Source organism: Rhinolophus sinicus, chromosome 1 (genome assembly GCF_057876585.1).
Source record: "Rhinolophus sinicus isolate RSI-liver-muscle chromosome 1, RSI-T2T, whole genome shotgun sequence".
Taxonomy (NCBI): Eukaryota; Metazoa; Chordata; class Mammalia; order Chiroptera; family Rhinolophidae; genus Rhinolophus; species Rhinolophus sinicus.
This window is the reverse complement of record NC_142501.1, coordinates 90106334-90129983: the sequence shown is the minus strand read 5'-3', so window position 1 is coordinate 90129983 and position 23650 is coordinate 90106334. Positions and strand designations below refer to the sequence as shown.

The 23650-nt window shown below is 53.0% G+C and overlaps 1 protein-coding gene across 5 annotated transcripts in view; it reads left to right on the top strand.

Annotated features, from left to right (window-relative positions):
* Positions 1–22663, top strand: part of TEAD4 (TEA domain transcription factor 4) — a 64977-nt gene extending 42314 nt beyond the window's left edge. For 3 of the 5 annotated variants that reach the window (XM_088801456.1, XM_088801441.1, XM_088801451.1), the window contains 8 exons: positions 720–848; positions 1923–1966; positions 2446–2501; positions 4970–5109; positions 6192–6365; positions 16376–16516; positions 17384–17536; positions 17652–22663. In XM_088801456.1, the coding sequence (XP_088657582.1) occupies positions 753–848; positions 1923–1966; positions 2446–2501; positions 4970–5109; positions 6192–6365; positions 16376–16516; positions 17384–17536; positions 17652–17765 (918 nt within the window). In that variant the 5' untranslated portion in view covers positions 720–752 and the 3' untranslated portion in view covers positions 17766–22663. Of the gene's footprint in view, positions 1–573; positions 849–1922; positions 1967–2445; positions 2502–4969; positions 5110–6191; positions 6366–16375; positions 16517–17383; positions 17537–17651 lie in introns of all 5 variants that reach the window. The other 2 variants (XM_088801457.1, XM_088801454.1) reach the window with 2 other exon arrangements.
* Positions 22664–23650: the final 987 nt, after the last annotated feature.

The following is a 23650-nucleotide window of genomic DNA, read 5'->3' as shown; positions in this document are numbered from 1 at the left end:
GCCAGGTGCCACACCAGCTACCCGTGGTGTGGAGTTGAGCAAGCACTAAAAGGTCTCTGTTCTCAGCTGGTGGTCGCCAGAGGGGTCGGGGGTAGGGGGACGGGCGGAAAAAGGTGAAGGGAAATAAGAAGTATAAGCTTCCAGTTATAAAGTGAATTAGCCACAAGGATGGAGGGTACAGCACAGGGCATGTAGTCGATGTCAGTCGGCCTGGGACAGGTGGATACTAGACAGGTGTGGGGATCACATCGTAAGGTGTAGAAATGCTGAGTCACCATGGCGTACCCCGAAACTAGTATACTGTTGTATGCCAACCGTACTGCAATAAAAAGAATTTTTTAAATCTCGAACATTAAGTAAGTAAGTAAATACATAAACAAAAGGTCCCTGTTGTCAAGGTATCCCCGTGGTTAGTACTTTGAAAGACGTGGTCTGGCAGATGGTCTCCAAAGTCCCTTTAGGCTCTAATAAAACAGGCAGGGCAAGTGTTATGCCTCTTTGACAGATGAGAAAACTGATCCAAGAAACCGTGTGACTTGCTCACTGTCACCAAACAAAACAATATCATTGCAGGGACATAAGCCTGGTCCCCTGGGGCCCAGTCCAGGGCTCCGGCCGCTGGCCGTGGGACAGCTTCCCTGAGCACAAGCCCGCCCCGCCTCACCTCAGCCTGCCAGCGAGACCAGTCTGAGGTCGTCCCTTCCGCTGTCTCCCCCCAGGATCAGGCAGCTAAGGACAAGGCCCTGCACAGCATGGCTGCCATGTCGTCCGCACAGATCATCTCCGCCACAGCCTTCCACAGTAAAATGGCCCTCGCCCGGGGCCCTGGCTGCCCAGCAGTCTCAGGGGTAAGTGGGGCAGCCTGGAGCCAGAGGCCACACCAGCCCGCTCCTTCTCACTCCTCCCCCGCCTGCCGGGCTGGCAGCACTGGCCAGACCACATTTCTCTCCCTGAGTCCTCTCAGGCCAGGAGAGCCAGGGGGAAGGAGGGACCAAGGACCAAGGGGCCATGCTGGGTCACGGCTCAGCTGGTATTGGAACCACCTTCCTGGGGGCCTTGGCAGGGACACAGCAGACCTTTCACAAGGGACAAAGCCGCCCCCAGTAGCCGACTACCCGAGAAGCTCCACACAGTTGGCCCAATTTACAGATGGGAAAGCTGAAGTCCCAGGGCCGGGGGCTGAAGCCAGGGCTTTGGTGCAGCACCACGCATGTCCCTGAGTGTCTCCCACTCGGCCTCATCCCCACTCCTCCCTCGGGCACTCAGCACTGCCCTCTTTCCAGTGGGAGGGCTGACATTCGGAGCAAACTTCTGTGTCTCGTCTTAGCCATGGCCAGGGTAGTCACACTTTCAGAATGGTCCAGAAAGCTCCTCCTTTCCAGGGCTCTGTCCTCACAGGGTTTTCTTGGCTGTAGGGACTAAACGGGTCGTCAAGATGTACCTGCAGTGCTGCCCTAGGGGCAGTGACAGGCTCTGTGCTCGGTGAGCCTCTTCTCTAGCATGTTTTTCAAAGTGTGTTCCAGAGAACACCGGGCTACAGGATGCTAAGCAAATACGACAAATCGATTCTGTGCATACGTAAGTTGGGGGCACTTAGAACTAAATAGGTTTCCTGACTCTAGGACTGCTCAGCCTGACGTGGTGCTGCTGTGCTCCGCGTCTCTGCGGGAGGAATATGAGATGCTGTGGCTACCAGACCTGGGTGTTTCTCCCATGGGGAGCCTTAGCAATAGACTAGAGTTCCTTGAAACACACTTTGGGACGCTGTTGTACCTCCGTACTAGACAGCAGCATTAAGCCTCTCCCCCAGCCACTGGTCCAGGCTCCAGCCTCGCCCGCCAGCCTCGCCCACTGCACTGTCCCCGTGCCCCAGGCCTGCATGCACGTGGGCTGTGCTGACGCTGCACTTTTTGCCTCCTCAGTTTTGGCAAGGAGCTTTGCCGGGCCAAGCCGGAACGTCCCACGAGTGAGTATGGCCTGCTACCAGTTTGCTCCCCGGACTGAATTTGAGCCCATAAACATGCCGTTGAGCTCGGCCCCCAGGACAGCCTCGAACTTGGGGATCAGGTTCTCGTGTTCTCGGGCAGCAGCTCAGTCTGCAGTGTGGACACCCTGGGGTGGCATTTGCCGAAATGCCAGTGTGTCCAGCGTGTAGCAGGGCCAGAGCTTTGGAACCCAAGGGAACTGGGCTAGGAACCAGCCTCTGGGTGTCCTGGGAGGGAGGGCCGAGGGAGGGGTGGATTTTCCCTACAGACGTGTTGCTTCTGTGGGTCAGTCAGGGAACCTGAGGGAGTTGGCAGGAAAGGAGTGGGAGGCCAAAGCCCACCAAGGCCATCGGTGGCCAGACCGCTAGGGCCTGCCGCACGGAAAGCAATGGACACTGCTTGAGGCTCGGGGGCTGCACCCTGCCCAAGGCTCACACTTCCTCTCTCTTGTCTCCTACAGTGTGAAACCTTTCTCTCAACAAACCTACACTGTTCAGCCTTCGCTGCCTCTGCCAGGTGGGTCGGCAGTGCACGGCTCCCTCGCATGTCGCACCCCTGCAGCCCCTGTCCCCGGTCCCTGGCCCCTGACAGCCAGACACCTCCTCCCCCTCTTAGATGCCACCTTGGCATGTGCTGAGACCGTGCATCCGTCTCCTGGCTCCACCCCATTCCCTGCCCAGCAGGCGCACCTTTCCATGTACAAGGCCCTTCCTGCCCCTCAGATTGCCTGCCACCTCCCCCCCAGCCTGGGCTCAGGCTTGCAGGGGTGCACACAGTTCAGAGGCAGCGCCTGTGCTCAGGGCACCTGCTCCACCTGCCACCCCTGTGTGCAGCATATACCTTAGCTCCTGAGAAGGCTTCCCTCTTGGTGACCCTGTAATCCTCTCCTTCAAACTTTCCAGCCTGGAAAGGGAACCCTCCTTACAAGAGGGAACCCTCCTGGGAAGAGGCCTGGAGCATGAGTAAGGCAGGTGGAGGTCTAGCCACCTGGGCCAGCACAGGAGCTCCCCTCCTTGCACTGCCAGGTGACCGGCTCTGTCCTTGGCTCTTACTCAGTGAGGGCCCCTCACCACCTTCCATTGCACGGCGACACAGGATCCTGCCTTTCACCACCTTTCCTGGCTTGGGGCATGACCCCTGCCTACATCTGGCCTGGCTCTTCCTGCCCTGGGAGCAGCCCTGCCACCCGCCTCGGTTCCTGATTACTGCTTTCTCCCAGCCCCACGCAGAGCCCCTCCTGTCGATCCTCACCTCACTGGCCTCCCTGCCTTTGCTCAGACCCCTCCATCTTGCCTGGATCACAGACAAGAGGCAGCAGCCTCTTAACCGGCTCCCCATCTCCAGTCTCTCTTCTTCACCCTGTAACCCACCTACTCACCCATCTCACCACGTTGCTTCTAGGCTTACAACCCTCTAAGGGATCCCTGGTGCCTTCAGGATACAACCTAAACTCTGTGGTAGGACCTCACCTTTCTCCTCTCTCCCTTCCGTCCGTCCCTCCCTCCATCCTCGCCTGTCCTGCATCTGGGCTGTGGCTCAGGCTTCCCTGGTCTCTCAGGTTTCTCTGCCTTGGCCCTGCCCAGGTGTGGCCCCATGCTGCTGGCACCTGGGTGCTCTGTGCACCTCACTCTTCATTGTCATTTGGGCGGATGGGGCAGCGTGTGTGACCGATTTGTCTGTCTTCCATGCACCCGATGCTGTCTGGCACTCAGTAAGCAGTGTTTGACTGACTGACTGACTGAATGAATGAATGAATGAATGAGTGAATGATGACTCTGCTGACGCGTTAAGCACCGGCTCACGTGTCCTGCACGGCCCTCTGACTACTGTCCGCCGTCTCCTTACTCTGAGTCAACTGAGTTTCTTCCTCAGCACATGGGGCCTCCGTGCACCGGCGGCGTCATCTGCAGTCCAGCCTCCCTGCTCTCTCCCATGTCATCTGTCACCAAAGCCTGGGGTTTTGCTCCCTTCATATCCCTCCTGTGTCCCATCCTCATCGCTGCTGTAGTTCAGGTCCTGCAGGGAGCATGCTGGCCTGCCTCACCCCTGCCCAGTCCTTCCTCAAAATGGCACAGACCTTTCGGAAACGCACATCGGAGCATTAAGCTGCTCTGCGTCAAGTCCTCAGTCACTCCCGAACTCTCGGGCTCAAGTTCATCGTGCTTGCGTGGCGCCCGCGGCCCATCGCTTCAGCCTTGTTTCCTGCCACTGGCACACACCTGCCCTTCTCTCTGTTCTACCTCAGACTTGAGCTTCCAAACTCAGGGAGCCCCTCACAGCCCCTGGACCTTTACCTCTGCCACATCGTCTGCTCAGAATGCCTTTTCCCTGGCTGCACCTGCTGCCTCCTATTTCATAATTTCTTTCCAGCATCACCTTCTTCGGAAAAACCTTTCCTGGCCGCTCCCAAGTTAGACTAGAAATTCCTCTTTGGTGCTGAGTGCATACCTTGTCAATTTTTACCCCATTCATTTCTTCGTTTATTAACAAACCTGAATCAAGTGCCTGTTCTGGGCCAGGCACTGTTCTAGGTGCTGGAGAGACAGCAATGAACCAAACAGGAAACTTCCTCTTCTCGCAGGGCTTGCATCATTGTAATTCATGATTTGTCTGGTCATCTCCCCCACTGGACCAGAAGCTCCTGGAGGGGGAGAACCTAGCAGTTGGTGCCTGCTCTAGAAGCCCTCAGCTCGGCAGGATCTGGCCCCCCATCCAGCATGCAGTTGCCCTTGAGTGTAGCTCTGGGGGGCGCCGAGGGGACTGAGTTGTCCCAGGCTAAGTAAGCCCTCCCCGCCAGGGCTGCTCCTGGACACGTCGGCCAGTGCTTTGCACTCCCCCCCCCCAACCCTGTTGGGACCCCTTTAGGGGAGAGAGGAGAGCCCGTAGCCAGCATGGTGTGTCACTGGTGGGCCTGGGGTCCTCAGGGGGTGTTGGCAGGGAGGTTGTGTGTGAACAAGCTCCCATGTGCCTCCCACTGCATGCAGGGTTTGAGTCTCCTGCGGGACCCGCCCCATCACCCTCAGCACCCCCGGCACCCCCGTGGCAGGGCCGCAGCGTGGCCAGCTCCAAGCTCTGGATGTTGGAGTTCTCTGCCTTCCTGGAGCAGCAGCAAGATCCCGATACGGTAGGTCCCAGCTCCCCTCTGGCCGGCTCTCATGCCCTTTCCTCATTCCTGGATGCTCCAGCTCCCTCACCTTGGGAAGCTCTTTTCCCACTTGCTTCTGGCTTTCTTGCCCTGCCCTTCTGCCCCGCTCATTCCTTTCCAGCCTCCCCCTTGACCCTCCCGCCCCTTTTCCTTTCCTCCCTCAAGCTGCCTGTCCTTGCCTCCTTCACCTTCCCTCTCTCCCTGTGTAGCTATCGCTCCCCTCCCAAAGCCTCCCCACGGTTTCCTTGCCTCGCCCCTGTTCTCTCAGGGCCTCTCCTTTTCCTACTCCCTCCCTGACCTCTGTTCTTCCCTCCATGTTCTCTTTCTACCCAACCCAGCCACCTCTTAGTCCAGTCTTCCCAGCCCCACCCAGGCTGTTCCGGCCTTCCCCCTGAGCGTCCTGTGTCAGACCCACATCCTGGGAGCCGAGCGGAGCAGAACCCTGCCCCCACCCGTCCCCGTCCGTGTCCTGTGTCCTGGGTCAGCAGCATGACCTGCAGAAATCAGAGTAGCACTTGGGCATTTGGAGGAAGCTGGGCCAACGGGACTGCATGGACCGTTTCACTCTGACATTTCCAAATTGGCTTTTTAGCTGAGAAACCCATTAATGCAACAAGCTCTTCCTCAGAAGCCCAGTGTGTACAACGAAGGAAGTATATTTAGTTTGGTTGTAGCAACAGAGGCAATCAGCCCCCGTCTCCAGGGGTGGAGCACAGTTTGAACACACGGTATGTAGGTCAGTGGTCTTACCTCACAGATGAGATACGAGAGGCCCAAAGGTAGAGTGACTTGCCTAAGGATATTTAGTGACAGAGGCAGGACTAAGAATAATACAAGCAACTACAATTTGTTGAGCACCTACTGGGTGCCAGGAACTGTATCAGGTGCTTTATAAACCATTACCTTTGCTTTACAGTCAATCCTTGTACTGTCTCCATTTTACCAGTGGGGAAACTGAGGCCCAGAGAGGTGAAGGTGCCTTGCTCCAGGTCACGTGGCTAGGACCTGAGCGCTGGCCTGCTGCCCCCACCTGCCCCTCAGACCAGCTGTTCTCTCCACAGTACAACAAGCACCTGTTTGTGCACATTGGCCAGTCAAGCCCGAGCTACAGTGACCCCTACCTCGAAGCTGTGGACATCCGCCAGATCTATGACAAGTTCCCAGAGAAAAAGGGTGGACTCAAGGAGCTCTTTGAACGGGGACCTTCCAATGCCTTTTTTCTCGTGAAGTTCTGGGTAAGTCTTCAATAGACTCTGCCTTCCTACTGTACCCCTAGTCTGTCGATGCAAGAGGGGAGAAAAGAGGACGAGGAGGCATAGGTGCCCTTGCCATGGCGGAGACCTGGGGAGGGCAGGACCATTGACAAGGGGAGGAGCAAGCATCAGAGGCCGCCCACTGGGGGAGCTGAGACCCAGCGGGGCCAGAAAGCTGGGCTGGTCTGAGGCCCTTTTCTGATCAGGGGTAATGACAGCCACGCCTGGGCGGGAGTTCAGCCTTAGGAGGGTATAGTACTGGAAGCAGACATGCAGGCGACACGGGTAGGTGAAGAGTGGCGTGGATCCCCCCCAGTGTTTGAATGGCAAGGCCTGAATTGGTTTCAGGGCCTCAGGCACAGCAGTTGGTCCTTTTTAAAAGCTCATCTGCAAGTCAGGGCTTGGAGAAGTGAACCTGTAGAGTTAGGAAAGGTCATCGCTAAGGAAGAGCTGCCCAGCTTTTCAAACAGCCCAGCCGGTAGATTTGGTCTCACCTCATCCCTGGCCAGGTGCTATGTGAGTAGAGCCCCTCCTTTCAGAACCTCTCCTCTAAGACCAGGACGCATAATTAATACCTGCTCTGGAGCTTGCCTTCCGGGGGGCCCAGTACACACAGAAAAGGGCTGCAGGGAAGAGAGTCAGACAAGTGCAACGTAACCCGGCAGCAGGAAGTGCAGGAAATCCTCTGGCTGGTGGTGGATCCTTGAATATGTCCGCGCATTGACAGGCCTGGGTGGCCCCGCCCACGTGCCTCTCCCTGGCACCCTTGGCACCTCGCAGCTCTGTTAACACCCAAGAGGCTGCATGCGCTGAGAGTCTTACCCTTCACATGGTTCCAAACCACTGAGTATCTGAAAGCTGTACTTTTCCTAGAAGTAAACGTATTCACACAAAATTTTATGTGTGATTGCAGGTGGCGTACCGGCCCCTGGCTGGGAATCGCTAGCCTCTGTAGCTCTTACCCACAGCCACACTTGTGGGGCTGGCTCTCTCCAGAAGAGGCAAGTGATGGAACTGAGACCCAAGGCCCCTGAGCTGTAAGGTGCTTGTTTTGCACTGTGCAAGGCTTATTCTGTGAGCGGGGGAAGTGGAACCTGGGCCTTTCGGATGAGCAAGTTCTCTTCGGCAGAGATGGGGAAAGGCAGTGACAGCCTGGCGGGGGCGCCCTACGGAAGTGGGCTCTAGAGGGGAAAGTCCTGGGTACAGGAGTGTGAGCGGGAATAACGGAACATAAAACTGCAAAGGCGAGTTTGATCCTGGAAAGCGCTGCTCATACAAACGTTGGTGTTGATCTATGCTGGGTGAAAAATTGGTCATCGTTTCTTTTATTTGGCCTTATTTTTAAATCAGTGCAGGTTCATAGTTATATTCCTCATTAATACCATGAGGCTCATAATGAAAGCATCAGGTTCTTGGCCGCCTCCTCATGCTTATACTGCTGTCTGTACCTTGATGACGTAACTAAGACGTTCGTTCTTATGGTAGAAAAAAATTAACTCTGTTATGCCACTTGTCCCCTCATCATCCCAATAATATCATACCTAATAAGTCACATAATTTATTCAGAGCAATAAAAGGTTTATATATATATATATATTAAATATTTATATTTTTGACAATGTATGTTGACCACCAAAGAGCCGAGAAGTGTGTTGTGATTACATTTCATTTCTTGTGCAGCTTTTTGTTTTTTCCTACAAATGAATGGCCTTCAGTTACACATTTTTAAATAAACCTATTATTAAAATGTTATAGATTGCTCCATTGTAACTACCATATAAAATTAAAAAAAATTTTCCCAAAAAAAAAAAAAAAATTTTTCCCCCCAGATATTCAAACCTATCAGATACTTTGTCGATTCCCCCGTTCTCCTGGAGACCTTTCTCCTGATGTCTCTGTTCTGCTCCAGTTTAAACTGCTTGTCCTCCAGGACTTTTGTCACCCTGAGACCTCCTTTATTGAAGCTCTTCTTCATTGAATCTACAGTTTCCTAGATCTTGTATTTCTCTCTGTTTTGGTGTCCCCCGTCATTTTGCTGGAACACATTCTCTAGTATCCTCCTCAGACAAGATAACATGGTAGATAAATATTCTGTCTTTGTTTGAAATGTCATATTTTTTGTACTTGATTGATAATTTGGGTATAGAATCTAGATCATAAATCATTTTCACTAGAAATGATTTTCAAGAATCATTTTTTAATGCATTGCTCTATTGTCTTCTAACAGGGGTAGTCTAGTAGCATTTTAATTCTCTATCCTTTCTTATGTAGCTTGTATTGGTGGGTTTGTTTGTTTTTTGTCTCTAGAAGTTTTGCATTTTCTCTCTATCCCTGATGTTCTTAAATTTCACATTGATGAGCTTTGGGGTATGTGTTACTGACTTCTATTTTTGAGCCAAGCACTTAGTAGGCATTTTTAATAGTGAGATCAGAATCTGTTAATTTGGGGAAATTTACTTGTATTATTTCTTTCCCTTTTTAAAATCTTTTCTAGGATCCCCTATTTGTCTGATGTTGGATCTCCTGGACTTTTATATTCTATGACTTTTATCATTTCTTCATTTTCCAACTCATTTTCTTGGAGATTTCCTTAACTTTATCTTGTAATTCTTCTGAATTCATTAAAAGTATATCTGAGTGCATAGTACACAAAACTCAAAGTAACAATGGCATAAATTGGTTTTCTTTCATGTAAAGTAAGTCTGGAGGTAGACTGTCCAGGGCTGGTCTGACAGCTCCATGAAATACCAGGGACCTGACTCCTGTCTGACTATCTGCCATCCTCAGTGCATGGCCTCTGTCTTCAAGGTCACGGCTGTTGGAGTTCCAGCTACCATAATCACATTCCAGGCAGCAGGAAGGAGGAAGCCTACTTAGTTCCTCTTCAGGGGCCATCCTAGAAGTCCCACACAATACTTGGTGGTACGTTGCACCGAGCTACAAAGGAGCCAGGGAAATGGACTCCTTTAGTTGAATAAATTGCCATTCTGAATAAAATCAGGGTTCTGTTAATATAGAAAAAGATGGATGAGTCTTTCAGTTGCTGGTGTGTAATGATTCAGTTGATGGCATTTTTTTCTTTTTTAAAATTTTTTAATTGGGGAATATTGGGAAACTGTGTGTTTTTCCAGGATCCGTCAATTGTTGTCCTTCAATCTAGTTAGTTGTGGAGGGTGCAGCTCAGCTTCAAGTCTGGTCGCTGTTTTCAATCTTAGTTGCAGGGGGCACAGCCCACCATCCCATGTGAGAATTGAACCGGCCACCTTGTTGTTAACAGCTCGCGCTCTATCCAACTGAGCCATCCAGCCACCCCTCCGGAAGCTGAGCGGCAGCTCGTTGTCTTCAATCTACTTCTGAGGGTACAGCTCACTGGTCCATGTGGGAATTGAACTGGCAACCCTGTTGTTAAGAGCTCAGGCTCTAACCAACTGGGCCATCCGGCTGCCACATTTTTTCTTTCTTAGTGGCTCATAAAATCACGGTGCATTGTACAGTTAACGGCAAATTAGATTAATGGGATATGGTGGCATTCTCTGTCACACCTTCTGTCCAATATTGGATTTTGATGATTTTTTTTTTAAAATTTTTAAGAGCTCCTTTTATTCTTTGATTACGTCCTGATCTTGTTCAATGCATACAATTTTTATCTTTCTGGGACTATGAGGTAAAGGTTATTTTTTAAGTTTTCTTCTGCTCCCTTCTTTGTCTTTGTTTCCCTTTACTCTTTTTTTTTTTTTTCTGTCTGTTTTGGACTATGTCTTTCAAGTTGAAGGGTTTTCTCAAATATCTATAATCCTTGGCCATATTTTACGGCCCATATTTTTTAAAAACAGCTTTGTTGTCATACAATTCATTTACCAAACATTTCACCCACTTAAAGTGTAGAATTCAATGTTTTTTAATATAGTCACAGAGTTGTGCAGCCAGTCAATTTTAGAACATCTTCACCACCTTATAGATAAACCTGTACCCCAACCCCCACTCCCTCGGCCTTAGGCAACCATTAATCTACTTTCTATCGCTATAGCTTTGCCTTTTGGGGACATGTCAATAAATGGAATCACATGTGGTGTTTTGTGATGGCTTAATTCACTTAGCATGATATTTTCAAGGTTCAGCCAGACTGCAGTAGGTACCAGCACTTGGTTCCTGTTTAAGGCTGAATACTATTCCACTGTGAGGACACACCACGTTTTAGTTCTCTGTTCATCAGTTGATGGACACTTGGATTGCTTCCACTTTTTGGTTATTATGAGTAACGTTGCTGTGAACATTCCTGTACAAGTTTTTGTGTGGACATATGTTTCCAGTGCTTTTGGGTATATACTTAGGTGTGGACTTGCTGGGACATACGGTAACTCTGTGCGTACCTTTTTGAAGAACTGCCAGACTGTCGTCCAAAGTGGCTGCACCCTTTTACATTCCCACCTGCAGCACGAGAGGGTTCCAGTTTCTCCACATCCTCCCCAGCACTCGACATTCTCTGTGATTATTGTATTCTTATATCTTCTTTGGAGAAGTGTCTGTTCAGCAACTTTGCCTATTTTTAAATTGGGTTATTTGACTTTTTAAATTGGGTTGTTTGATTTATGAGTTCTTTATAGTTTATAGACACAAGCCCCTTATCAGATGTATGATGTGGAGATATCATCTCCCATTCTATGATAGTGTCCTTTGAAGCGCAAAATTGTTCATTTTGATGAAGTCCAGTTTATTCTTTTGTTGTTTGTGCCATTTCTCCACGTTTAATAGTGACGGGAGCTCTGTGTATGAGGCAGGATTCGTCACCTGGTGGGCTTCTCTTGAAGGTGATTGGGGTTGGAGAACCAGCTCTTTTATTGGGGAAACCAATAAATGTCAGTATGTTGACTAGACCTTTCTTTTTCCCCCTGAGGTGGTTCAGTTTCTCCAGAGAAGACTCCGTTCATCCCCTGCCCCCTGGAATGGCTATACTTGATCAGTAGAATTCTAGGAGTGGGGCAAAGGAGAGAGCTAGGGGGTCCCACCATCCTCATGTAGGTTTCACTTAATTGTCCTGTTTTCATCCCTGTCTCTTCCCATCTTCTCAGCCTGCTGTTTAGTTTCTGCAGATGCTTGCCCTTTGTCCTCTTCTGAGGGGCAGTGAGGTCAGCCTGGAGGCACGCCCACCCTGTGTCAGTCTTTCAGCCAGTTCCTGTGTCATATCCTGTGCGTCCCCTGGCCCATTGTCCTGGTCCCTCTAGTCCCAAGCCGCTTAGGGCTTCTCTCAAGTACATCAGCTCACTTCTTATCTGTTACCCCTCTCAAGGCACATTTGGATTGTAATTTCCTCTGCTTCCTTTCCCCGACAGAATCCATTCTAGTTCTGACCAGCCTTCAGTCTTCCCGAACCTGAACTCTCTGGTCATTTGGTCTCTTCTCCATCTTCTTCGCCTTTGTGGTGGGCAGCACGTTTTTAAAAGTTCTTTGCTATCATTCCAGTTGGTTCTCTGGAAGGGGAAAATGAACTTGAATGGTCAGTCTCCCATGTTATCCAGATGGCCAGGAAAATGGGTTTTCACCCGAGTGCCACCTGCAGTGGACTGGTAGTCATGGTTTGGAATGCTGGGTTGAGAGAAGAATCTAGAGGGAGAAAGCTGGATTGACTGGTAGTGTCTGTCTTGGCTGTAGCAGGGGATGATAGTGGCACATTTACTGCATATTTGCTGTCCCTTCTCTTTAAGTAATGAGGAATCATTGAAGTTTTTTTGAACAGGGCATGACATGGCCAGAGCTGTGCTTAGTTGGAGAAATCAGCCACCCAGACTGGAAGGAAGTAGAAGGCTGCTATGATACAGGCCAAGTGAGAGACAGCAGCCTTCTGCAGGACCGCAGCCAGAAAGGGCTTCAACAGTCTCCCTTCCCTTTTTCCTCTCCCTACTCTCCCTTGCAGCCCTGGCCCTGGGAATTGGAACCAGGAGTCAATTAACATTGTTACTGTCCAGCCAGCAGTGGCAGCTCCACTTCCTGCTGTGTGCATGGGGAGGCTCCTGGCCTTGACTTTGGGGAAGCCAACACCCTCTCTTGAGTCCTCCTTCCCCTCCCCTCAAACCTGTCCAGGTTTAGCCTTGAGTTGGAAAAAGGAGCTTGGGTGCGGTGATTTGTGGCTTTTTCCCGGCACTGGCTCAGCTACCCTGAGGGTGTAATTTCGGGTCAGAAGGGAGGCCTTCTTGGCAGGAGGCATTTATGGGAACATGACCCTGGAGTGGGGTCCTTTTCACTGGCTCCTGCCTTTTAGCTGGATAATATTCTGTATTCTTCCAGTCACCATACAGATGTGGACCATTTTAGGCCCCTAGTTTCACAAATGGGGGGCAACTGAGGCATGGGGTAAGGAAGGGCCTGGCTTGTGAGTAAGGTGAGCCGCTTTTCCATGGTTGTTCCTGTTACATACATGCAGTGAGGAGCGTCAGGGCGGTTGGTGAAAGAGTAATTACATCAGGCGCTGCTCTCACCACGTTACATGTATTAGCATGTCTTATCCTTCCCACACTCCCAGCCTCATTCCATGGAGGGGAAACAGGCACAGAGGGGTAAAATGACGTGCAGGGGTCACCGAGTTCATAGTGGCAGAGCCAGGGTTCAGACGTCTGGCGGCAGCATGTGAGCTGGAAACATTATACTACTGTCTACCTTGCAAAGCATGTGGGGTTCCCTCCAGGCAGGATCCTGGTGCTCCCCCTGCTCCTGTTGGAGCAGGCTCTGGATGGCCTGGAAAAGGATCCCCAGTCCCCTGAGGAACGGCAGACGTGGTGGCATGGGGAGAGCAGACTTAACTCGATGCTGTCAGTATGGGGTTGGGCGGTTGGGCTTCTTGGATTTTCTAGAGCCCAGACTTCTCTTCCACAAAATGGAAGAGATTGCCCCCCATTTGTGAATCCCCCATTTCTCTTCCTGTCGTCCAACCTTGCCCGTGGCTCATGTGCTCTCTGTCATTCTGACTCTGTGGGTAGGTTGGAGGTGGAGACTGATGGGAGAGGAGAAGGGGCGGAATAGTGGGGGCCGAGGAAACACGATCGGGCAGGTTCCAGGTACGGCCTTTGTGCGCTGGCCGTGGGCTCTGCACACCACCTGTGCCGTGTGGCCCCAATGTCTTCCAGGGGCTCATGTTCTGAGTGCAGGATCCAGAGTGGATCTCAGGGTCCTGGGGCAGAAACCCCAGGGGTGTAGGAGTGTGGCCGACGGGCTACCAGCCAGGCCCTCCCAGTGTATCCAGGAAGCACAAGGTGGGCAGCGGAGGCCCAGCTGGGAAATGGAGGCCCCAGTTCCAGAGCTCTGTCCTGAGCCAATCTCGGCTTCCCGGACCTCTTCCTCCATCTGAAAACTGAGCAGTTGTTCTCACAGGCTTGTAACAGGCTGTGTCTCGGAGGCCCTGGTGTGCGTGGGGTCAGCTGGCAGTGAAGGGAGGCTGTGTGCCCGCTCCACCTGAGCTGGGCCCTCTCTGCAGGGCAGAGGCTTGGGCAGTCGGCCAGGAAATCAGAGATGGGCATGTCTGCGGCCAGGGCACCTTGGCAGTCATCTCGTCTCCTACCTAGGTTGGGCAGAGGCATCAGGGAAGTAAACTCTGTGATGTGGGGAAAGAAATGCTCCTGTGTGCTCACCATGAGACTTCTGGTCACACACGGGTCCTCACAGGCAGCTTGGCCACTCCCTCCCCGGCCATCCGCTGGTGTGAGACTGCCCACACGCAGTGAGGAAGGCAAAGAAACAGTGCCGCCTGAGCCGAAGCCTTCCTCGCTTCTGCCTGGCCATTTTCTGGGCGTGCTGGGATTTAATCACAGCCCCCTTGGAGTGGGAGGAGGACTTTGATGTCCCCAATCCAGCTGCCCGGTCCCCCCTCACTGCAATTACTGTCCTTATTGGTGGGATTGCAGTGGTACCTCATAGGCTCGTGGACTCCAGGACAAATTGTTCCCAGCTGGAAGCGGCATCTGGGTGCAGGAGAGGTTGAGTTGTGAGGCTGTGCTCCGTCTGATTTGTACAGTGGGGCTGCAGCAGGACTGAGAAGCTGAGACCCCTTCTCTCCTCACCCAGAACATGAGACCAGCAGAGGCCACCTCTGTCCTTGGGGGTGGGGGGAGAGGGCACTCTTGGACACTGATGGCCATTAACGCCAGTCTGCCAATTTAAAATGCTGGGCAGAGCTGAGCTGAGGCCATGGAGGGAGGAGAGTGCTCCAGCCTGCCCCCCCTCCCAGCCTGCCCCCCCAACTTGCCCCCCTTCCCAACTTGCCCCCTTCCCAGCCTGCCCCCCTTCCTGCCCCCCTCCTGCCCTCCCTTCCCAGCCTGCCCCCCCAGCCTGCCCTCCCCTCCCAGCCTGCCCCCCCTAGCCTGCCCCACCCCAGCCTGCCCTCCCATCCCAGCTTGCTGTCCCCTTTTGGGCCTGACATTTCTCCCAAGCACATACCAGCACATGACAATGAATCTGAGCCCCTCTAGCCCCCACACCCGAGCTACGGCTGTCCTGGCTCATCTGTCAGTCACCCGATCCCATACACCTGTTCCAGGCACAGCCTGTGAGCTGCCCACCCGCACCACAGCTATGAATAGGGTGGAGGATGGGGAACAAGGGGGCATTCTGAGGGCAGGAGGACAAGTGGGGGGGCATCTCTCAGGGTAATATGGGGGCAGCTTTCCTCTTAGGATGAGAAAGTAGAGAAGCAAACTTGTTTGGGGGAGGTGCTTAAAGTGGGGGGATACATGGTGGAAAGGAGTAAGGACTGGGTTATAATTAGAAGGCTGGGACACTGAGGCACGATGAGGCACGGGGGGTGCACTCGGCATCACTGGCCAGCATCCCTGGGTCTGTGCAGCATCACCACAGGGCAGCTTTGGGGGCAGACTTTGGATTGTCACTTGCGGGATATCCGTCTCCCCCAAACAACCAGCTCACTTATTCTACTTGCTCTCCCACAAGTTATAAATTCCTTGAGAGCAGAGACAGTGTCTCGCCCTCTGGGCCCCCACTGGCCCTAGCGGTGCTGGGCTGGGGCAGGAAAAATGGGCGATTGATTGACTGATGGGGAGGGCCAGGTGAGTGAGAGGGGGTCAGGGAAGCCCGCGGAGTGTGTTTGAGATGGGGGCAGAGCCAGGTCCTTCCTGGGGACCCAGGGGCCTCTCTCTCGTCTCACCTGGCGCCACCCAGAGGTGAGAGGCGCAACCGCCACAAGTGACCTTTCCTGCAGGCCCATCCTGTACGGGGCACTGTCCAAGCTCTGGGGAGAGCTTAGTTTTAGTGTTTGCCTCCAGAGTGCTTACCATCTGGAAGGGGCAAGGCCTCCTGAACAGCTCCTGCCAGAATGGGGTGGTGAAGGGCAGATCAGTGTACTGGGAAGAGCCTGGGTGGGTTGGGCCGGTCCCACCCAGGCCTGGTGTGTAGCGTTCTTTTAGGTGGAACATGAATAAACATTTCTTCTGTAATCATTATGTAATTATTTTCATATATATATTAGAAAAGTAGAATCCCTGATTTCATGGCCATATGGCTTAGAATGGAGTTAAGGAATAAGAGTGAGTTGATTTAAAAGAAACCGTCAGGGACATGGTAGGACGTGGTACTGGTACGTGGATGTGCATTAATCACGGGGAGGCCAGCAGTGGCTGACGTCTGAGAGGCCTCATGTTATGACCTGGCCGGGCCCCTTGGATGTCCACCCCCCACGTGCAGGTACCTGCCCTTCCCAGGCCGCTGAGCTGCCTGCCAGCTTTTTTCCAGGCACTGTCCAGTTTCTGCCCTGTACCTAATACAAGTCCCAGTGTTCTAGTTTTCCATTACGTAGGTAGCACAACCTGATTGTATACGAGGCCCGGCTGTGGAGAAGGGGGGAGGTTTCCAGGACCCTGCTGCCCAGGTTCTTTGTAAGCCCTCCCGATGGCGTCCGGGCCCGAGAACCTGGATGTGTGGCCCTTGGCTCCACCCCCAACAAGCTGCCTGCCGACTTACTGTCTGGTCTTGGCTTCCCCCTGTCTCTCCAGGCAGACCTCAACACCAACATGGAGGACGGAGGCAGCTCCTTCTACGGGGTCTCCAGCCAATACGAGAGCCCTGAGAACATGATAATCACATGCTCCACCAAGGTCTGCTCATTCGGCAAGCAGGTGGTGGAGAAAGTGGAGGTAGGGGCACCCGTGCACTTGTTGAACTAGAACTTTCCACGTTTGAAGCTGGTCTGCGTTGCTGTCCTCCGCTTCCCCCCAATTTGTCTGAATCAATGAAGCCTCAGTCTCACAGTCTCTTAGTTATCGATAACCCACCGCATGTCAAACATGGGCAGGTGCTGGGCTGGGGAGGAGACAGAGAGGACACATCCCTTCCCACTGTTCTCAAGCCTGGCTGCACCTTACATCACTGGAGCTTTCGAAACACACCAAGGCCCGAACCCCACTTCACAGCCCTTAACTCAGAATCTCAGGATGGAATCTGGGCAATAGCTGTTTGTAAAAAGCTCTTTTAGAGTTACTTATTTTAAGTTAAACTTTTATTTTGAGATAATTGCGGGTCCCCATGCAATTGTAATCCCATGTAGCCCTCACCCACCCAGGGGCAGCATTTTGCATAACGGGAGTGTAGCATTGGCAGCCAGGAGGTTGACGTTGATGCCGCTCACCAATCTGATGCAGATTTCACTGGTTTGCACACACTCAGTTACACGAAGCGTGTGTGCAGAGGTATAGATACAAATACGCGACAGTTCCGTGACCACAGGGATCCCTGTGCATCCTTCCCTCATGTGTGTTAGTGTGCAGCCAGGACTGCGTCATTGTCTGTCCCTCTTGCCTGTTGCTATTACTCTCACGTCTTGAAGCTCTCCTCTGAGACCCAGCTTCTGCCTGTCGCTGAGAGTTTGTTCTCAAGGGTGTCCAGGCTTCCTGCCTTTTCTTCCCACTTAAGACTCAGTGGGTCATGGAGCTTCCCCGCAGTTGGGCCTGGGCTGGATGTGGTCAAAAGAGATTCTAAGCCCTGCTGCCCCCTGGGTCCTGCAGACAGAGTATGCCCGCTATGAGAATGGCCACTACTCCTACCGCATCCACCGCTCCCCCCTCTGTGAGTACATGATCAACTTCATCCACAAGCTGAAGCACCTGCCCGAGAAGTATATGATGAACAGCGTGCTGGAGAACTTCACCATCCTGCAGGTAGGGGGACCGGTGCGGGGGCGCTGCAGGTGTGGGGCGGAAGTGGATTGGTTCCAAGAGGAAATGGCATGCCCTCTTCTGGGGCCTTGACCCTCAGCTTTTCTCTCCCCTGCAGGTGGTCACCAACAGAGACACGCAGGAGACCTTGCTGTGCATTGCATATGTCTTTGAGGTGTCCGCCAGCGAGCGTGGGGCTCAGCACCACATCTACCGGCTGGTGAAAGAATAAGAGACTCGGGGAGCAGGGAGGGGGAAGAGATGTCGTGTGCAGGGACACGGGGCGGGGACCGGCAGGGGCAGCCCCCGGAAATGCCAAGACAGCTGAAAGGTCATGACTCTTCCTACCCAGGAGCAAACTGTGCCTGAACCTACAATGCCCCCAATAAACCCAAGATTTGTGTATTTTCAGAGGACCTGATCTGACTGTATGAGCCTTGGCAGGGGCTGTGGGAGAAGGGGGGCAGGCTGGGAAGCAGGCCGGAAGCAGCCCCCGAGAGGCATCACTGGCAGTTCTGAAGTCATTGCCCCGATGGACTCAGCCAGGAATGTCGCCAGACGCGGAAGCTCAAGATGGGACGATTCCTCTGCTGCCACTCGAGTCCCTGCACCCTGAGGGGCCTGAGGATAGGCGTGTGGGTTCTCCGTTCTGTGCGTGCTTGTGTGTGCGCCCTGGTCCTTGCGCATGAGGCACCTGCACTCCCTGGCCACCTCCGCTGCCACTGCCACAGGACAGCAAACAGGGAGGCCGGTCCAGCCCAGGGGCTGGATTTTAGGTGTGGAGGTGACTGAGTTGTTGGAAAGGTTGGAAGGGGGCACAGTCAGAACTGATTAGATAGTTTTTATCCATCTCTAGTGTTGTGGTCTCTGTGGCCCTGCTGGCTTGTTGTGGACACTGGTTCCAGATCAGAAGAGCCCGGGACGGGGAGGGCAGAAGGGACAGTGCTGAATACGGCCTGCGGAGTTGAGGTGCTGAGGCTGGCGTCACGCAGCATCCTTTCTGGTGGGGAAGGCCAAGCACGTTGGTCAGGGGTCTGTGGTGGACCAGTGCTCTCTGAGACCATCCAGTGCTGACGTTCTGTGAGCCTTACCTCAAACTGCCTCGCAGCCCAGATGCCTGTTAGGGGGTGACTGCCTGAGAACCAGCTCAGGACATCCACTCCCTCCCCAAACAGTATTATCTGTGCTCCCTGGGGATGGAGGAGGAGGGGCGTGGAACCCACTCTAGGCCTAGAGGCAATCACAGAAGGGGTTCCCTATATTTCTCTTGCGAACTGGCAGGGGCTTTGGGTTTCAGCTGTCCTCGGTTCATCCTAGTACCCATAGCTGCCTGACCTGGGGCAAATTTCTCCACCTGTCTGAGCCTTTGAAGAGTGCAGGTGATGGCACCTACCTTAGAAGGCCTTAGTGAGGAGGAGAGAGAATGTCTGCAAAGCTCCTGGTGCAAGATGCAGGATGCACTAAACAAACATTATGGCAGTTTGTCTACCTCCCTCAGCGAGTCCTGGGCCTGGCTCTTTGCTGCCATCTAGTGGCTATTTGGTATCATCCCTAATGGGAACCACAATCCCGGGAGCCTGGGTTTCAACCTATAGGTGTGGGCTGTGTCCCAGCGGAGCCCTCAGGGAGCTAGTGTATGGGAATACACAGATGAGGAAGGCAGCATCTAGGATGGGGTACAGAGTGCTGGGTAGGAGCAGGGGCTCTGGCATCAGACCACTAGGATTGGAATCCTGGAGCTGTGTGGCCTGGGGGCAAGTTACTTAATCTCACTGTGTCTCAGTTTCCCCATCTGTAAAATGGGTATAATAATAGTACCTACCTCGTAATGTAGAGTGCCAAGCATAGTACCGAGCACATAAATGTGTTCGATAAATATTATGAATATTAGGAGCTTGTAGTCCAGGGAGTCAGATTGGAAAACTTGTACGTGGGCCTGGCTGAGCCTCAGAGCAGCTGGAGCTCAGAGACAGCAGAGAGTGGGCTGTGGAAGATTCAGGGGAGGTGCCACAATGGAGAGGGGCTGCCCTTTAAAGGATGGGCATGGTTTAGATAAGCAGACAGGAAGAAGGCTGGCCGGCATTCCACGTGGGGGAAAGAAGCCAGCTATCCAGTCGCCCTCTATCCTCTATAGGCCAGCACCCTCTCTTCATAAAAAAGTAACTTTAGCAAATACCTCTGGATTGCTGCTAGACTTCATGCCAAGTTGCTTAACTCTACTGTACATGGTGGGTCAGCTCTCATCACAAGATGTGATGTGGAGGTGGGCGGTGTGGTCCCTGTGTCCCTGAGTGGGGTGGCATGTGCTCACATGTCTGTGGGAGTCTGTGTCTGTGTGAGGCTGCCCCGCCCCTCCCCCAGTCACCCGCACAGCCCTCACCTTTGCCCCTCTCCCCTCTCCCCTCCCCCCTCCGCCCTCCCCTGTTCCTGGGCTATTTGGATGAAGGAGCTCATGATGCCTGCGTTGCTACTTTGAGAGCCTCTAGATCAGGGGTGTCCAAACTTTTTTCAATGTTTTTCACCAAGGGCCATATGTGGTAAAATACACAAACAGCCGGGCCACTCACTCGAGGTGAAGTACGTATTGCTTCACCTGGTTTTTTTAAGTAAACTAAATATATTTTTGGAATTTGCTGCGGGCCAATTAACAATGGATCATGGTCCGCAGTTGGCCCGCGGGCATCAGTTTGGACACCCCTGCTTTAGGTGCATGCTCATGAAGGATGTGTGAGCAGCCCCTTGGCCATGGGGCAAACGCACCAGTTAAGGAGATGATGTTTTGGTGTCATGGGTGGGAAGGAGTCTGCAGGTGTTGTTGGGGCCAGGTGTTGGCTGTGAATTTTCCCTTCTCTTTAGGAACTGACTTCAGTGGCCTAATGGAGAGTCACGTACTTATAGCTGGAAATTCCAAACCAGTCAGCTGTGGGGGACACATGACACGTAGGTGCCTGTCCCACTGGTGTAGTGCAGACTGCGACCCTCGAGGCAGATGGGAGCCCTGCCCTCCCCTGCCACCCTCTCCAGCAGCCTCAGCTGACAGCCCTGCGCTCTCTGAGCCACTTACCCTTCCCAGTATGTCCCCCTGGCCGTTCAGCCTTGGCACTGCATGTTTCCCTGGCCCTCTTCTCCCAGTGGAGAACTGTTTCTCATTTTTCAAGAGCCAGCATGGAGTCACCTCTTCTCATGAAGAGGGTTCATCCCTCCTGCCCCTGTGTGGCAAAAGCACTCCGTTCACGCCCTGTGAGAGCACCTGCTCCGTGGTACCAGAATACGGCACCTGTCATCTCTGCCAGTGCTCACCTGATGGGTACTGTGTGGTCCTCGTGTTGAAGATGAGGAAAGTGGAGGACGCAGCAGGGAGCTAGCTTTCTTGGCGTATTCATGCATTTATTCACTCATGTAGCATGTATGGACTTTACTTCTGCGTTGGGCCAGGCCCTGGGAGCGTACTGATGACCAAGATGGACAGGTTCTCAGGAAGCTTACATTTTGCTGAGGAAGAAAGACAAAGTGAGCAAGGAAACAAGACGTGTCGACTGTGATACGTGCTGTCAGGTTGATGAGAGGACGCTGCCGTTGGGCGTCCCTGGGGACGGAGGGGCAGGAAGGTGACTGGTGTGTCCCAGGTACAGAGAGCAGGGTGTGTCAGGAATACAGAGGGAGAGGCGAGTGGACCAAGGTGTGGAGGCAGGTGGGGGCTAGGTCCTGCCCAGGTCAGCCGTCCAGATGGGGAGGACCCAGTGATCAGCTCCTTCGCCCACAGGCCAGCACCTCCTCACTCGGGAAGGACTCTGGATTTTGCTCTGTGTCCTGGGAAGGGAGGTCCTGGAAGTGTTTTAAGCACGGGAATAAGTCTGATCTGATCTTTAGAAGACAGCACTGGGGCTGCTGTGGACTACAGAGAAGCACATGTAATTGTCTGCCTCTGAGTCTCTTTCCTCCTGGACTCAACTTCTGTGGGTGGAGACTATGAATTTCCTGGTCTGTTACTTTCTGTAGACCAAACACCACGTCTGGAGCCTAGCGTGCTCAGGACACGTGATGAATGAGTACCTGTGCACAGGGCTTGGGGTCCCTGGGAGGTGAGTAGGGGTCCCTGAGTCCTCTGGGATGGAGCCCCTTGCCCTCCTGACACGATCTAGAACTGGCAGGCAGCGTCATCGAGATGGGGATGTGGAAACAGATCACCTGTGTTGTGGGGTCTGATGATGGCCAAGCGGCCTGTGTCCCAGTGGCCACCAATGAACGTCCATAGAGTGGGGTGATCCTCTAATGAAGGAGTTAGAGGTGCGTGTGCACGAGTGTGCTTGCGTGTGCACGGGCTCTGCCCTTTCAGGACTGAAGCCGGGGGTGGAGCCAGGGGCCGCCGTGCTGTGGCCTGACTCAACACGCTGTGTGCATTCGTGCATCCCATGCTCCCTCTCCCTGACTGCAGAGTTCAGAGGACAGTGGGCAGGGTGGTGACGGGCTGGAGGCCGGAGGGCTAGCGTCTCTTGTGAGCAGGAGTGGTGACAGCAGGGAGCTCTGACAGCCACAGGCTCGGGCTGACCTGGCTTCTTACAAGTTGTGTGATCTTGGGCAAATGACTTACCTTCTTGAAACCTTCATAAACCCATTTGTGGAATGGAAACAAAATGGCTTTGACTTAAGGTCGTTGGTGGGAGGAAGAAAGGTGGTAGTACATATGAAAGGGCATCTCCACTCCCAAGTCAGTGAGCGCTCAGTGTTACTTACGGGTATAAGCACTTTCCGGACTGCTCTTCCACCCCTACCACACACACACACTTTAGACAACAAAAAAGAAATCAGTTAAGGAGAACGCCTCAAGGCTGAGAAGGGTCCCAGGGCCCCAGGGAAGGGTCGCGAGAGTAAGGACAGGACAAATGGCGGGCTAAGCCACTCTGAATAGGAAACTGTCCGGAATTCGGGTTTTGTTTACTTCCTAAGGGCGGGGAGAGGTGGTCACATGCCTTCGTGGAAGGGTGGACGGCTGGAGTCCAGTTAGTGGAAATAGCTACGGGTCTTTTTAATCTCATGGATGTCTAACACTCAGCTAAGGTTTTGTGTTTTTGCTGTGAAAACCTCCTTTATCGCTCCAAAGCCCCAGTAAAGTCGGCTATGTACACCAAGGCCTTTGTGCGAGTGATTTCTTTTCACGGAAACGAAAGTCTCACCTGTTGGTCGAGCAGCAAAAGCAGCCACAGCAGCATCCGAGTGGAGCCTGCAGGCACGTCACGGAACCAAGCCCGGAAGCAGGAGCGCAGACACGTGAGTCGCCTGCCCGCCAGACCCGTCCTTCCCAAGAGAACTGAAAGCACTTGGGGGTGCCTGCAAAGGGATCCAGTTCAAGCCAGTGTCACTAGCCTATCAGAGAGCAAGTGCCTTGGCTGCTGTCTGGTTACGTAAACTCCTTAACCGCTTTTGAAGTGAGGAAGTTCTGGTTCTGTGAGCACTGCAGTTTTAGAAGCATGGCATGAGGTACTTCAACAGAGGGACACAAAACCACTGGATTTGAAAGTGGTCAAAGCGAGTGGTTCAGGTGGGGCTGGTAGGATGTGGTCCCTAGCTTGGCATCTTACGAACTTGATTTTAGCCCTGGGGCAACCCAGGAGTGAGCAAGCCCACAGGACTGGTGTGCACACCAAAGTCAGGGCCCTGTGATCAGTAAGCCCACGTGCCACTTCATTAATTCACATTGGGCACTGCCACGTCCAGGTCAGGGGACACCTGTGTGTGCTTGTTAGCACGGCCTTTCCTTCGTAGGGAGCCCTTCCTCCGTGGGAAACCAGATCGCTTGTGTCTGGTGGCTTGTGCATGTGTTCAAGCTTTGCTGGGCCAGCTTAAAGGACTGTGCTTGCAATGTTGAGAGTCTGGTGCCCCGTCTCCATTTGGGGGACCTGAATTCTCCCATACAAAGATCAAGGAATCTCTTTTTTCTGGACATTCGTTAGAGATGGCTCCTTTTTGTAACCACGAGTCCCATAACATCACGTTGAAAAGTTCCAGTGCGTGTGGATATTCACCCAGTTGGCATTCCTCAGACTACTGAGCACCTAACCATATTAGCTACTGTGCTACGCTCACTCTTACTCGTTTGTGGTTCAGAGAGGCATAGGT